Genomic DNA, 13,593 nt, shown 5'->3' on the forward strand with positions numbered 1-13,593 from the left:
TTGGTATTCATGTGGGATTGGTTCCAGGAATCCCTAGATACCGAAATCTATGGATCTTCAAGTCCCTTACATATAATGGTGTAGTATTTGCATATAACCAACACACATTCTCCTGTATACTTTAAATCATCTCTAGATTACTTATACTACCGAATACAATGTAAATATTATTTAAATAGTCGTTATACTGTATTTTTGTTTTGTTTTGTTTTGTTTTGAGATAGGGTCTCACTCTGTAGCCCAGGTTGGAGTATAGTAGCGTGATCATGGCTCACTGCAACCTTGAACTCCTGGGCTCAAATAGTCCCCCTGCCTCAGCCTCCTGAGTACCTAGGACTACAGGTACATGCCACTATGCCTGGCTAATTTTTTTATTTTTATTTTTTGTAGAGATGGAGTGTCACTATATTGTCCAGGCTGGTTTCAACTCCTGGCCTCAAATTATCCTCTGACCTCAGCTTCCCAAAATACTGGGATTACAGGCATGAGCCACTGCACCTGGCCATTGTTTTTACAATTTGTATCATTTTTTATTGTTGTTATTGTTGCTTTTTAGTGGATTTTTTTTCACATGTTTTCTATCCGTGGTGGGTTGAATCTGCAGATGTGGAACCTGAGGATATGGAGGGCCAACTGTATATATTTTTATCATCCGCTCCTTCTAAGAGATGTAAGCTCCATGAAGGCAGGGATCTCTGTTTTGTTCATTGATATATCCTAAACACATAGAGGAATGCTTGGTAGATAATAGACAATTAATATTTGCTGAAATAAATGAATTTCTCCATTAAGTATGGTGTTTGTTATGGAGTTTTGGTATATAGCTTTTATCAAGTAAGGAATTTCCCTTTTTATTTATTTTTTATTTTATTTTTGGAGACGGGAATCTTGCTATGGTGTCCAGGCTGGTCTCAAACTCCTGATCTCAAGGAATCCTCCCACCTCAGCCTCCCAAAGTCCTGGGATTACAGGTTTGAGTCACTGTGGCTAGCCAGGCAATTTCCCTTTAATTTTTAGCTGACAGATTTTATTTTGTTTTTTAAAGAGCTGTGGTCTTACTATATTGCCTAGACTGGCCTTCAATTATGGGGCTCCAGCAATCCTTCTGCCTCAGCCTCCTGAGTAGCTGGGACTACAGGCACGTGTCACCAAACCAGCTGCTAAGAGCTTTTAACATCAGATGTAGAACTTTATCACGTACTTTTTCCATGCTTATTGAAATAAATGTGACTTTCCCCTCTAATCCATTAATTAGTTATATTTATAGATTCTTTTGTTGTGTTCCTTGTACTCTCAGGATAATTATTCTTGATCATGGTTCAATAAACACCATTGACTTTGACAATCTAATTTTTTTTTCTCTTTTTCTTTTTGTAGAGATGGGGTCTTGCTGTGTTGTCCAGGCTGGTCTCAAACTCCTGGCCTCAAGCAATCCTCCAGCGTTGGCTTTCCCTAGTGCTGGGACTGCAGGCATAAGCCACCATGCCCAGCCTGAAGATATAATATTGTATCTAGGATTTTCAAATCCATGTTGAAAAGTAAATTGGGCTCCTTATGTGGTTATGGCATCAAGGTTATACTAGCCTCTTAAAATAAGTTGGCAGCTTTCCCTCTTTTTCTGGTTTCTGAAACAACTTGTTACAGGGATTACCCTTGAAAGCTTAGTAGAACTCACTTGCAGAAGTGTCTAGGCTTGCAGTATTAGGGGAGGAGGATAAGGGTAAATCTATCATTTTAATATTTTAAATAGTGTTGGTCTATTCAAATTTTCTTGATTCTTATGACAGTTTTGACACTTTTATGTGTTTTATAGAAATGCATACCTTGTCTAGGTTTTAAACCTTATTACCATATGTTTGCTTATGATATTTATTTTTTATTTTGGAGATGGAGTCTTGCTCTGTCGCTCAGGCTGGAGTGCAATGGCGCAGTCTCGGCTCACTGCAACCTCCACCTCCTGGGTTTAAACACTTCTTCTGCCTCAGCCACCCAAGTAGCTGGGACTACAGGTGCACACCACCATGCCCAGCTAATTTTTGTATTTTTCGTAGAGATGGGGTTTCCCAATGTTGGCCAGCCTGGTCTCAAACTCCTGACCTCAAGTGATCTACCTGCCTAAGCCTCCCAAAGTGCTGGTATTACAAGCATGAGCCACTGTGCCCAGCAATGATATTTTATTTTTAAAGTCTCTGTGGTGTCTGTAGTTATTTCTCTGTATTCTGTCTCTTTTTCTGTATGTGTGTGGTTTTTGTTTTGTTTTTGAGACAAGATCTCGCTTTGTCACCCAGGCTGGAGTGCAGTGGCACCATTTAGGCTCATGCAGCCCTGACCTCCCAGGCTCAAGTGATCCTCCCGGCTTAGCCCCTGCCCAGTTCCCCAGCCCCCGAGTAGCTGGAACTGCTGGTGCCTGCCACTATGCGTGACTAATATTTGTGTTTTTTTGTAGAGACAGGGTCTTGCTATGTTGTCCAGGTTATATATATTTTTTGAGACAAGGTCTTGCTCTGTTGCCCAGGATGGAGTGTAGTGGTGCAATCTTGGCTCACTGAAGCCTCCCTCCCTGGGTCAAGTGATCTTCCCACCTCAGCCCCCCGAGTAGCTGGCACCACAGTCATACGCCACCTTGCCCAGTGCCACCACACCCTAATTTTTATTTTTTGTAGAGACAAAGTCTCACTGCCTTGCCCAGGCTGGTCTCGAACTCCTGGGCTCAAGCAGTCCTCCCACCTCAGCCTCCCAAAGCTGGGATTACAGGCATGAACCACCATGCCTGGCTCATTCTATATTTTCAATTTATATTGCCCTCTTTTTTGCTCAATCAGGCTTGCCAGGGATTTAAGAACCAACTTTTAGTTTTGTTAGTTATTTTATCCCCCCATTCTGTTTTCCATTGACTTTTTCCTTTATAGTTCCTTCTACCTTCTTTGGGTTTGTACTGATGTACTTTGCCAAATGTGTGAACACCTAGCTCATTTGTTTTCTATCTCTTATTTTCTGACAAGTGTATTTGAATCTGTAAGTTTCCTTCTTAGTGTTATATTCCCCAGATTTTGACTTTTTTCTTTTATTATTTTATCATTTTCTTTTTAACCCAAGGGTTACTTATTAGTATGTCTTTACTTTCTAGACATAATGGTATATATTTGTGAACAAAAATTCTCTCAAAAGGAAAAGGGAGGGAAGAGACCTTATTTCAATGAACAGTTTACATATGGCTACATGCAGCCTTAGGTGTAGAAGGAAGGTGTGTTTCAGAGAATAAAGGGAGGGCTTGAGTTTTATAGCCAAAGTTCCCACCTTCTCAATCAGGTCTGTTTATGCAAATGAAGGATTCAAACTCATTCAGTTCTGGTTCGTTGATACAGCTGGGCCTTGATTGGTTGAGGTAAGTGAACTGATTGGTTGATTCAGGTGAGTTCTGATTGGTTAGTTCATATGAACTCCGGAAGTCCCAAAGTTCAACAGAGGTGTGTTTTTTGGGGGAACTCAGAATATGCGTATGACCTCTAGTAAGCAAATGGCTGCTTGACTCTAATTAATTTGATTTAATCTAATTTAATTTTTTCAGAGACAGGCTTGCCCTGTTGCCCAGGCTGGAATGTGGTGGTGCGATCATACCTCACTGTAACCTTGAACTCGTGGGTTCAATTGATCATCCCACCTCAGCCTCCCAAGTAGCTAGGACTATAGGCATGCACCACCGTGCCAGAGTAATTTTTTTGTTTTGTTTTGTTTTGTAGAGGTGGAGTCTCTGTATGTTGCCCAGGTTGGTATTGAACTCCTGGCCTCAGGTGATCCTCCCACCTTGGCCTCCCAAAGTGCTGGGATTATAGATGTGAGACACTGTGCCTAGCTTAGGCCCTGTTTTAAATTTAGGCCCAGTTAACTACTCAGGATTCGTCTTGAAGAATTGATTCTTTCAGGTTCACATTTGTTCACATAGTTTAAAAACTTTTCTTTTGTTATTCTTTGGGGTTCTTTTTTAAAAAAAAGAGCACCAGCAATAAATCATTAAGGATATCTTCTGTTGGGTACCTTTAGAGTTTTAAATATATTAAATTGAATCTAAGCTGCTATTAATTATAAGGTGCAACATTATTTTATGTTTTACTAAGAAAAAAATGGTTTGAACTGAACTATGACAAATATTTTATTACTTAAAATTTTTATTTTGTACTTATTGATAGAGTTCTTTTAAATGTATGTAGACATACAGATTTTTATCCTATCCTTTATCCTCATCCTTTGCAAACGTAAAAAGGAATATATGATAAGAAATAAAGTGGTTAATATTTTTCTAAAATTTCACCACTGCCACCTGCCCACAGCAATTGTAAATTGTTCCTGAGTATAAGATATATCCAAATTTCAATATTAAAATGTAAGAAAGATGTAGATCCTTAGAATCAGTGAAATAAGATGTATTTTAATATCAAGTATTGAAAGCTACATATTTTTTGTAAACCAAGTGGGAGTGAAGTGTATGGGTGTTACATAATGATTTCCTTATTTTTTTCTCAGAGATATTTAAATTATTCTGATTTCAGGAAATTAAAACATCTTCTTTGCATATAAAATCTCAAAGAAAGAAATCCTTTTAATGGTAGAAGCCAAGGCTAATAGTTATTGCTTGAAAAGTGTATCAACAAATTACACCAATAAAGACAACTTGGGGCCGGGCGCAGTGTCTCACGCCTGTAATCCCAGCACTTTGGGAGGCCGAGGCGGGGGAGGGCGGGGAGGAGGGCGGATCATGAGGTCAGGAGCTCCAGACCAGCCTGGCCAACATGGTGAAACCCCATCTCTACTAAAAATACAAAAAATTAGTCAAGCATGGTGGCGCGCACCTGTAGTTCCAGCTACTTGGGAGGCTGAGGCAGGAGAATTGCTTGAACCCAGGAGGCAGAGGTTGCAGTGAGCGGAGATCACACCATGGCACTCCAGCCTGGGCGACAGAGCAAGATTCTGTTTCAAAATACATATGTACATACATACATACATACAACTTTTTTTCTTTTCTTTCTTTTTTTTTTTTTTTAAAAAAAAGGCAAAAGCAACAACAATCAAAGAAGCCTTAGCGAGATGGGTGAGTACATGAGTTTTTCCTTCTTTTAGAAACTGTACGAGAAAAAATGTTAGTTATTCAAATCCAGCTATTTAATACAAAGGATCCTTTTGGTATTGGAATTATTCAGCTATCTTGACTATGGTGGTGGATGCATGAACCTACACAGATGATAAAATTGTGTAAAACTTAATATACACATACGGCCGGGCATGGTGGGTCACGCTTGTAATTCCAGCACTTTGGGAGGCTGAGGTGAGCGGATCACGAGGTCAGGAGATCGAGACCATCCTGGCTAACACGGTGAAACCCCGTCTCTACTAAAAAAAAAAAATACAAAAAATTAGCCGAACGCGGTGGCGGGCGCCTGTAGTCCCAGCTACTCCGGAGGCTGAGGCAGGAGAATGGCATGAACCTGGGAGGCGGAGCTTGCAGTGAGCCGAGATCGTGCCACCACACTCCAGCCTGGGCGACAGAGCAAGACTCTGTCTCAAAAAAAAAGAAAAAAAAAAACAACAGAAAACTTAATACACACATACAAACACACAGTCATACATGCATATGAGCACAAGCAAACTTGGGAAAATCAGAATAAAATCAGTGGATTGTATCAATAGCAATACTATAGTTATATTATACTATAGTCATAAAATGCTACCCTTGGGGGAACTGGACAAACTTCAAATATTATAATAAAAGTTTCAATTAAAAAATCTGACCACTGGAAGATTTAAATATGGAAAAGCTGATTTTACCTATTGCTATAAAATTGCTGGAATTTCTGTGTTAATACATTTTCTTTTTCAACTGTATCATCACTAAGCTACGTATCATTTTCATATGCTGGAGTCATATGGGTTGTGAATTATCTAGGCTTTAGAAGGTGGTTTTAGCCTCGTGGAGGTTAGTACAGAGGCAATCAGTGTGGACAATGTAAATCATGCATAGACAACTGAAAAAAAAACACTGAATAAAAATACTCAAGTAGCAATACTAGAAAGGAAACTACATTGTAAAAAACATGCATTATATATAAATTATATTTTCAGTATTATATAACATTCTATACGGTTTGAACAGTTAGAATTCAGCATTGTAGACATAATTTCCATAGAGTACAGAGATGGCTCCTGAATTTCTGTGCCCATAAACTTGTCTGTGTTATCAGTAGTTTTTTTGCTTCGATTCTCGGCCTTTTGACTAAGATCTAGTGTAGTTTTTTTGCATAATAATGTACCTTTTGCTTTTGTAACTAGGCTTTGAATAAAAAGGCTTTCAGAAGCGTTGGTGTCTGGGGAAAATAGACAAAAGTTGATAAAATAATGAAATACTTGAATTCTTGTTTTAGTGCTTATAAATTTCTTATTTACTTTAAATGTATTTTTATAATTTATTTCTGTTTAGTTAAATATTTAATGAAAAATCTTAAGAAAAAAAACAATATAGAGTAGACTTAGTACCAGATTTCATTTTCCTTGAATTGGATTTTGAGACTTTATTTTACTTACAATAACTAGTGGTTTTTTTTTTGTTTTGGCTGGTAGAGTCTATTTCTAGATTACATTGTGGCCATACATTTTTTACTTTTTTTTTTTTTTGAGACAGTGTCTCGCTCTGTCACCCAGGCTGGAGTGCAGTGTCACAATCATAGCTCACTGCAGCCTCAGTGTCCTAGGCTCAAGCACCTGAGTAGCTGGGACTACAGGTGTGCATTACCACCCCTGACTAATTTGTTGTTGTTGCTGTTGTTGTAGAGACAGAGTCTCATTATGTTGCCCAGGCTGGTCTTGAACTCCTGAGCTCAAGTGATCCTCTTGCCTCAGCCTCCCATGGTGCTGGGATTACAGGCGTGAGCCACTGTGCCTGGCCCATGCATTTTTGATTTTAAGATTATTCAAAGACATCAATCTCACTTTTTCATTGATTCACGCAACATTTATTGAGGATCTACTAGGTGTCAATTTCTCCTCCTCTAACCTACAAATATATGACATAAAAATAAACACTGAATGGATGTGTATTAGATCTTACAACTGATTGTATATTTTCTATCATTATTATTAAATATATTTTATTTTTCTTTTAATTTAATGTTGTTAAAGTAAAGATGGGGTCTCACTATATTGCCCAGGCTGGTCTCAAACTCCTGAGCTCAAGTGATCCTCCACGCTCAACCTCCCAAAGTGCTAGGACTATAGGCATGAGCCATTGTACCCAGCCTGTTTTCTATTATTGACATGTGGTGATTTAAGTTTTTGAAAGGAGTTTTGTGTGTCTTACACTGCAGTGGGTTATAAAAAACATAGGAAAGCAAAGGAAATGGCTCCTGAGCTTCTAGTTTTGTTTGGTTGGTTAGTTTGTTTTTCTGGGGACAGGGTTTTGTCCCCCCAGGCTGCAGTGCAGTGAGCTCAAGTGATCCTCCCACCTCAGCCTCCACCTCCCGATACTATAAAGTATTGGCATATCACCAAGATGTGGTGTGTGCCACCACATCTGGCTGATTTTTAAATTATTTGTAGAAATGAGGTCTTGCTACGTTGTTCAGGCTGGTTTCCAACTCTTGGGCTCAAGCAATCCTCTTTCTTTGGCCTCCCAAATTGCTGGTGTTACAGGCATGAGCCACTGTGCCTGTTTGTCATTTTACTATTGTGTTGAATTCACTTGTCAGATGAATAGTTCGCAAATATTTTCTCCCATTCAACAGGTTTTCTCTTCACTCTGTTGATTGTTTCCTCTGCTGTGCAGAAGCTTTTTATTTTTATTTTTATGTTTTGAGATGGAGTCTCACTCTGTTGCCCAGGATGGAGTGCAATGGCATCATCTCAGCTCACTGCAACCTCTGCCTCCCAGGTTCAAGCAATTCTCCTGCCTCAGCCTCCCAAGTAGCTGGGATTACAGGCGTGCACCACCACGTCTGGCTACTTTTTTGTGTTTTTAGTAGAGATGGTGTTTCACCATGTTGGCCAGGCTGGTCTTAAACTCCTGACCTCAGGTGATCCACCCATCTTGGCCTCTCGAAGTGCTGGGATTACAGGCGTGCACCACCACGCCTGCCCAGAAGCTTTTTAGTTTTAGTTCCATTGTTTATTTTTGTTTTTGTTGCCTGTGCTTTTGAGGACTTAGCCATAAAATCTTCTCCTAGACCATTGTTCTGAAGTGTTTTCCCTGTATTTTCTTCTAGTGGCTTTATAGTTTTGAGTCTTACCTTTAAGTCTTTAATTCATCATGGTCGATTTTTGCATATGGTGCGAGAAAGGGGTCCAGTTTCATTCATCTGCATTTGGATATCCAGTTTTTCCAGCACCATTTATTGAAGAGGGTATCCTTTTCCCAATGTATGTTCTTGGTGCCTTTGTCAAAAATCAGTTGGCTGTAAATACATGGACTTATTTCTGGATTCTCCATTTCATTCTATTGGTCTATGTATCTGCTTTTATACCAATACTGTGCTGTTTGGGTTGTGTTCACCTTATAATATATTTTGAAATCAGGTAGTCTGATAACATCCAATTTTGTTCTTTTTGCTCAGGATTGTTTTGGCTATTTGTGTTCTTTTTTGGTTCCATATAAATTTTAGGACTTTTTTCTATTTCTGTGAAAAATGACATTGGTATTTTGATAGGAATTACATTGAATCTGTAGCTTGCATTGGGAAGTATGGTCATTTTAATTATATTCTTCTGATCCATGAATATGGGATATCTTTGCATTTGTTTGTGTCTTTTTCAAATTTTAAATACCACAAAAATAAAGTTTTTTTAAATTTTCTCCTCATTTTCATTTGGTAGGGACCTAATAGTTATCTGATTCAGCCACATATAAATCTGATTATCAGGGTCAGTAGGTAAATGTTTTCAGTAAGCTAATGGTAAAGAATTATTAAACAGTTTGCTAAATTCTAGCAATTGTTTTGAAATAAACATGGAAAAGCCTTGGGAAATTCTGGCCTCTTTTGGTTCCACATTACAATCATGGGTTATTTCTTCCAAATGTATTTTTCTCATAGGAAGAGAAAACTGGCCAGAGGCCATCTGAAGCCAAAGAGATAAAACTTTATGCCCAGATTCCCCCTATAGAGAAGATGGATGCATCCTTGTCCATGCTTGCTAATTGCGAGTAAGTTCTCTTTTCATCCTTCTAGTATTGCTGTTAGGTTTCCCTTTCTTTTCTTAAACACACAAAGTAAGAAAATATGTTTGTTTTCTGTGGTCTTCATTTTTTTTTTTTTTGTTTGCTTAGTGTAATTCTCCCTTTGGCAAGGCCAAACATGAAAAATGACTGGTTTATGGGATTATTAATAGAAACTATTGAACAGTACAGTACAAGTTTTTTTTTTTTTTTTTTTTTTGAGATGGAGTCTGGCTCTATCGCCCAGGCTGGAGTGCAATGGCATGATCTAGGCTCTCTGCAACCTATGACTCCTGGATTTAAGCAATTCTCCTGCCTCAGCCTCCCAGGTAGCTGAGACTACAGGCACGTGCCACCATGCCCAGCAAATTTTTTGTGTTTTTAGTAGAAACAGGGTTTCACCATGTTAGCCAGGATGATCTTTATCTCCTGACCTCGTGATCTGCCCACCTCGGCCTCCCAAAGTGCTGAGATTACCGGCGTGAGCCACCGCGCCTGGCCGAGCAGTACAATATTTTTAGTACAGTTTTTATAATGTGTTTGAAAATATACATCTCCTAGTCTTTTGGGAGAAGCTAAATAACACAATAAAGTATATATTTTTAAAATACGGACTGCGTCATGAATGTGTATGTCATCCTTGTACAGAGGCCATGCTAATCTATCGTTCCAGTTTAGTACATGTGCTGCTGAAGCGAGCACCATAATAAACTATGACTCTTGTAAAATCTACTACTTTCTCTTGTAAAATTATCCACAAAGTCAGAAATGTATTTTCTTACTACATGCCTAAGAGATACCCCTTAAAAAAAAGTTTAAAGTTAATAAAAACACGTTGTAAAACATCTGGAAAATATAAGTAGCACAAAGAAAAGGAATTAACATCAACCAAAATCCAGCACTGTGTGAGAACCAGTGCTAGCATTTTTGTAGAGCCTTCTAACTTAAAAAAAAAAAAAAAAAAATTCTAATTGGGATCAAATTATCCTTTATTTTTTTGAGACATTCTTTGTCACCCAGGCTGCAGTGCAGTGATGTGATCTTGGCTCATTGGAACCTCTGCCTCCTGGGTTCAAGCAGTTCTCCTGCCTCAGCCTCCCAAGTAGCTGGGACTACAGGCGCTTGCCACCACACCTGGCTAATTTTTTTTGTATTTTTAGTAGAGATGGGGTTTCACCATGTTGGCCGAGTTGGTCTCGAACTCCTGACCTCAAGTGATCCACCCACCTCAGCCTTCCAAACTGCTGGGACTACAGGCATGAGCCACTGTGCCTGGACTACTTATTTTGTAATCCTATATCCTGTGACTTTAAATATCAAATCTATAGTAATTTCTTTTAATTTATTTTCTCAATATATGTATTTTAGCAGCATTCTGTGGCTAATTTGAGGCAATTATACCATGTTGCCTTGTAACCATGTTTTTAGGCTACAAGTGTCTCTCATCAGGGCTATAGTATACCATAGAATCACTGGGTTTTTTTCTGATTTCTTCACCCTGTGTTTGTCTAAGTGTGATCCCTTGATCAACTGCACTTTATGCAGGAGATCAGCCCTATCCCAAATTTATAGAAATAGAATATTTACTGATGAAACCTAGGAATCTGCATTTACAGTAAGCAACTCGGGTAATTCTAGGACACATGTTTGTAAAGCCATGCATTAGACTAATATCCATCTGTGGGATCAAAGGGGAGAGCAAACATATTTAGCTTTTGTACACAGCTTGTTCTTTGTGATGAGAACACAGTGTGTCACGTAAAAATCCACCACCACATGCTTTTTTGGCATCAGGCATGATTTCAAAGTGGTCAAATATCTTCTTATCATAAAGCCATCTCAAAGGCAAACAAATTTGAGAAGGTTTTGTACCTCATACTAAAGCACCTTGTATATCACCTCGAGTCAACCTGTTCATATTTTGCTGACAATTTCTTTGTGCTGGCTGCCTTAACAAGAATTAAAGAATTATTTCCCAACCGTATTCCTAGATTTAAAGGCACTCCATTAATCACTGGGAGTTCTCAGGAGTGGGGGGTGACTAGAAAATATACAGATTTGGCCAGTCGTTTACATGACTTGCACACTCATAATCCCAGCTACTTGGGTGGCTGAGGCATGAAAATCACTTGAACCCAGGAGGCAGAGGTTGCAGTGAACTGAGATCATGCCACTGCACTCCAGCCTGGGCCACAGAGCGAGACTCTGTCTCAAAAAAAAAAAAAAAAAAAAAAAAAAGTATTGTTCTGCTAGATGGTTTTTAAACTATGTATCATAGACATCTTCCCAAGTCGGTGTCTATAGCCCAATCTTCTTTGTTTTAGTGGCAGCTTAATATTTCACTATCTGTTCCTCAGTTAACAGGTGTTTATAGATTTTTTCAATTTGTCTGCTATTCCAGTAATACATATAATCTAGTTCATTATCTTATGGCATTTATATTAATATTTCAGTAGGATGTATTTCTATAAGTGAAAAACTGAGTCAATAAATGTATGCATTAAAAAACTTGATAATACCAGGGCCAGGCGCGGTGACTCACACCTCTAATCCCAGCACTTTTGGGAGGCCGAAGCAAGTGGATCACGTGAGGTCAGGAGTTCAAGACCATCTTGGCCAACATGGTGAAACCCTATCTCCACTAAAAATACAAAAATTAGCCAGGCATGGTAGCAGGCACCTGTAATCCCAGCTACTTGGGTGGCTGAGGCAGGAGAATTGCTTGAACCAGGGAGGTGGAAGTTGCAGTGAGCTGAAATGGTGCTACTGCACTCCAGCTTAGGTGATAGAGTGAGACTGTGTCTTAAGAAGAAAAAAAAATTGTTAATACCAAATTGCCCTCAAGAAGATTTTTTCAAATTTTCAGTAAGTGTTTATTAACTTATGTAATCAGAGAAAAACAATGATTTTAAAATGAAGTAATAAATACTAAGATTGAGTGGGGAAGTATTACTTAAATACTATCTTTCATGGGCACTATTGTTAAGGAATAATTTCTGATTTACCATTTAAGTTTTTCACATTAATTTAAATTTTTTCTTTGTTCTTTTAAAGGAAGCTTTCACTGTCTACAAACTGCATTGAAAAAATTGCCAACCTGAATGGCTTAAGTAAGTGATTTACAATAACAGATAGTTCATGGATTTCCTAGTTATTTTAATAAACATTCCAGAGACAATATGTAATTCCAGAAGCTGGCACCTGTTTTAGCTATACTTGTTGTCAGATAGTAGAATACATAAACTATGTCTTAAGTTTGATTATCCAAAGAAAAGTAGAGATAGCATGAGCTCTGAACATTTTAAAGACATTTAAAAGCTTTTATAGAGTTAGAATTGAGATGTCTTAAATATAATATCAGATTTTTAATTATATATTTCTTTGTTCAGATTTGTCTTTTCTGTATTTCCAACTTGTTATATTTAATTTTTAATTCATCATCCCTGTTTTTCCCGTGCTCCTTATCCTTGTTAATGACATTGCCTCCCTCCCAGTTGCCAAGGCCTCTGACTCTGTGTTAGTTTCCTATGGCTGCTGTAATTTGATGGCTTAAAATGATGGATATGTATTCTCTTATGGTTCTGGAGACCAGAAGTCTGAAATCAGTTTCATCTGGTGAAAATCAAGCCATGCTCCCTCTGGAGGCTGGCGGAGAATCTTTTTCTAGCCTCTTCCAGCTTCTGGTGGCTGCCGCATCACTCCAGTCTCTGCCTGTAGTCACATTGGCTTCTCCTTCTATGTCACATCTCTGTCTGCCTCCCTCTTATGAGGATACATGTGATTGCATTAGGGCACACCCTGATCTTGAGGATAATCTCCCCATCTCTCAAGATCCTTAATCATATCTGCAAAGTACTTTCTTTTGCCGTATAAGGTAACATTCACAGGTTCCAGGGATTAGAATGTAGGTATCTTTGGGGAGCCGTTGTTTAGCCTACCACAGTCTCTCTTGAAGCCCTATATGCAAGTTCATCACTAAATCCTGTTAACTCTACTCTTTGAAGGAGCACTCAAATAAAGTATTGCTTTTCCATTTCCAGGAGTTACAACTTTAATTTAGACCCTCATCATCTTCCCCTTAGGTCATATTCTTCAAACATTTTGACTACTTTCCATTGTAAGAATTACATCTGAATTTATTATACATTCATATGAATATGCATATCAAATATGTACATACACATATAAACTTGAATAAAGTTTGCAAGACAGCATTTACCCTTATATAGCATAGGTCCCAGTAATTTTTTTTTTTTTTTTTTTTTTGAGATGGCGTCTCACTCTGTTGCCCAGGCTGGATTTCAGTGGTGCAATCTCAGCTCACTACAACCTCCGCCTCCTGGGTTCAAGCAGTTCTCCTGCCTCAGTCTCCCGAGTAGCTGGGATTACAGGTGCCCACT

The 13,593-nt window shown here is 38.6% G+C and overlaps 1 protein-coding gene and 1 pseudogene across 1 annotated transcript in view; one reads left to right on the top strand and one right to left on the bottom strand.

The window, feature by feature from the left end:
- DNAL1 (dynein axonemal light chain 1) overlaps positions 1 to 13,593 on the top strand; it is a 74,601-nt gene that overhangs the window by 4,557 nt on the left and 56,451 nt on the right. Inside the window, exons 2-4 of the mRNA XM_007987225.3 lie at positions 5,048 to 5,086; positions 9,072 to 9,181; positions 12,248 to 12,303. Of these exons, the coding sequence (XP_007985416.1) occupies positions 5,048 to 5,086; positions 9,072 to 9,181; positions 12,248 to 12,303 (205 nt within the window). The remainder of the gene's footprint in view (positions 1 to 5,047; positions 5,087 to 9,071; positions 9,182 to 12,247; positions 12,304 to 13,593) is intronic.
- Positions 9,797 to 9,895, bottom strand: LOC119619237 (U6 spliceosomal RNA; annotated as a pseudogene).

The sequence above is a fragment of the Chlorocebus sabaeus genome, chromosome 24 (genome assembly GCF_047675955.1).
Source record: "Chlorocebus sabaeus isolate Y175 chromosome 24, mChlSab1.0.hap1, whole genome shotgun sequence".
In the NCBI taxonomy this organism is placed as follows: Eukaryota; Metazoa; Chordata; class Mammalia; order Primates; family Cercopithecidae; genus Chlorocebus; species Chlorocebus sabaeus.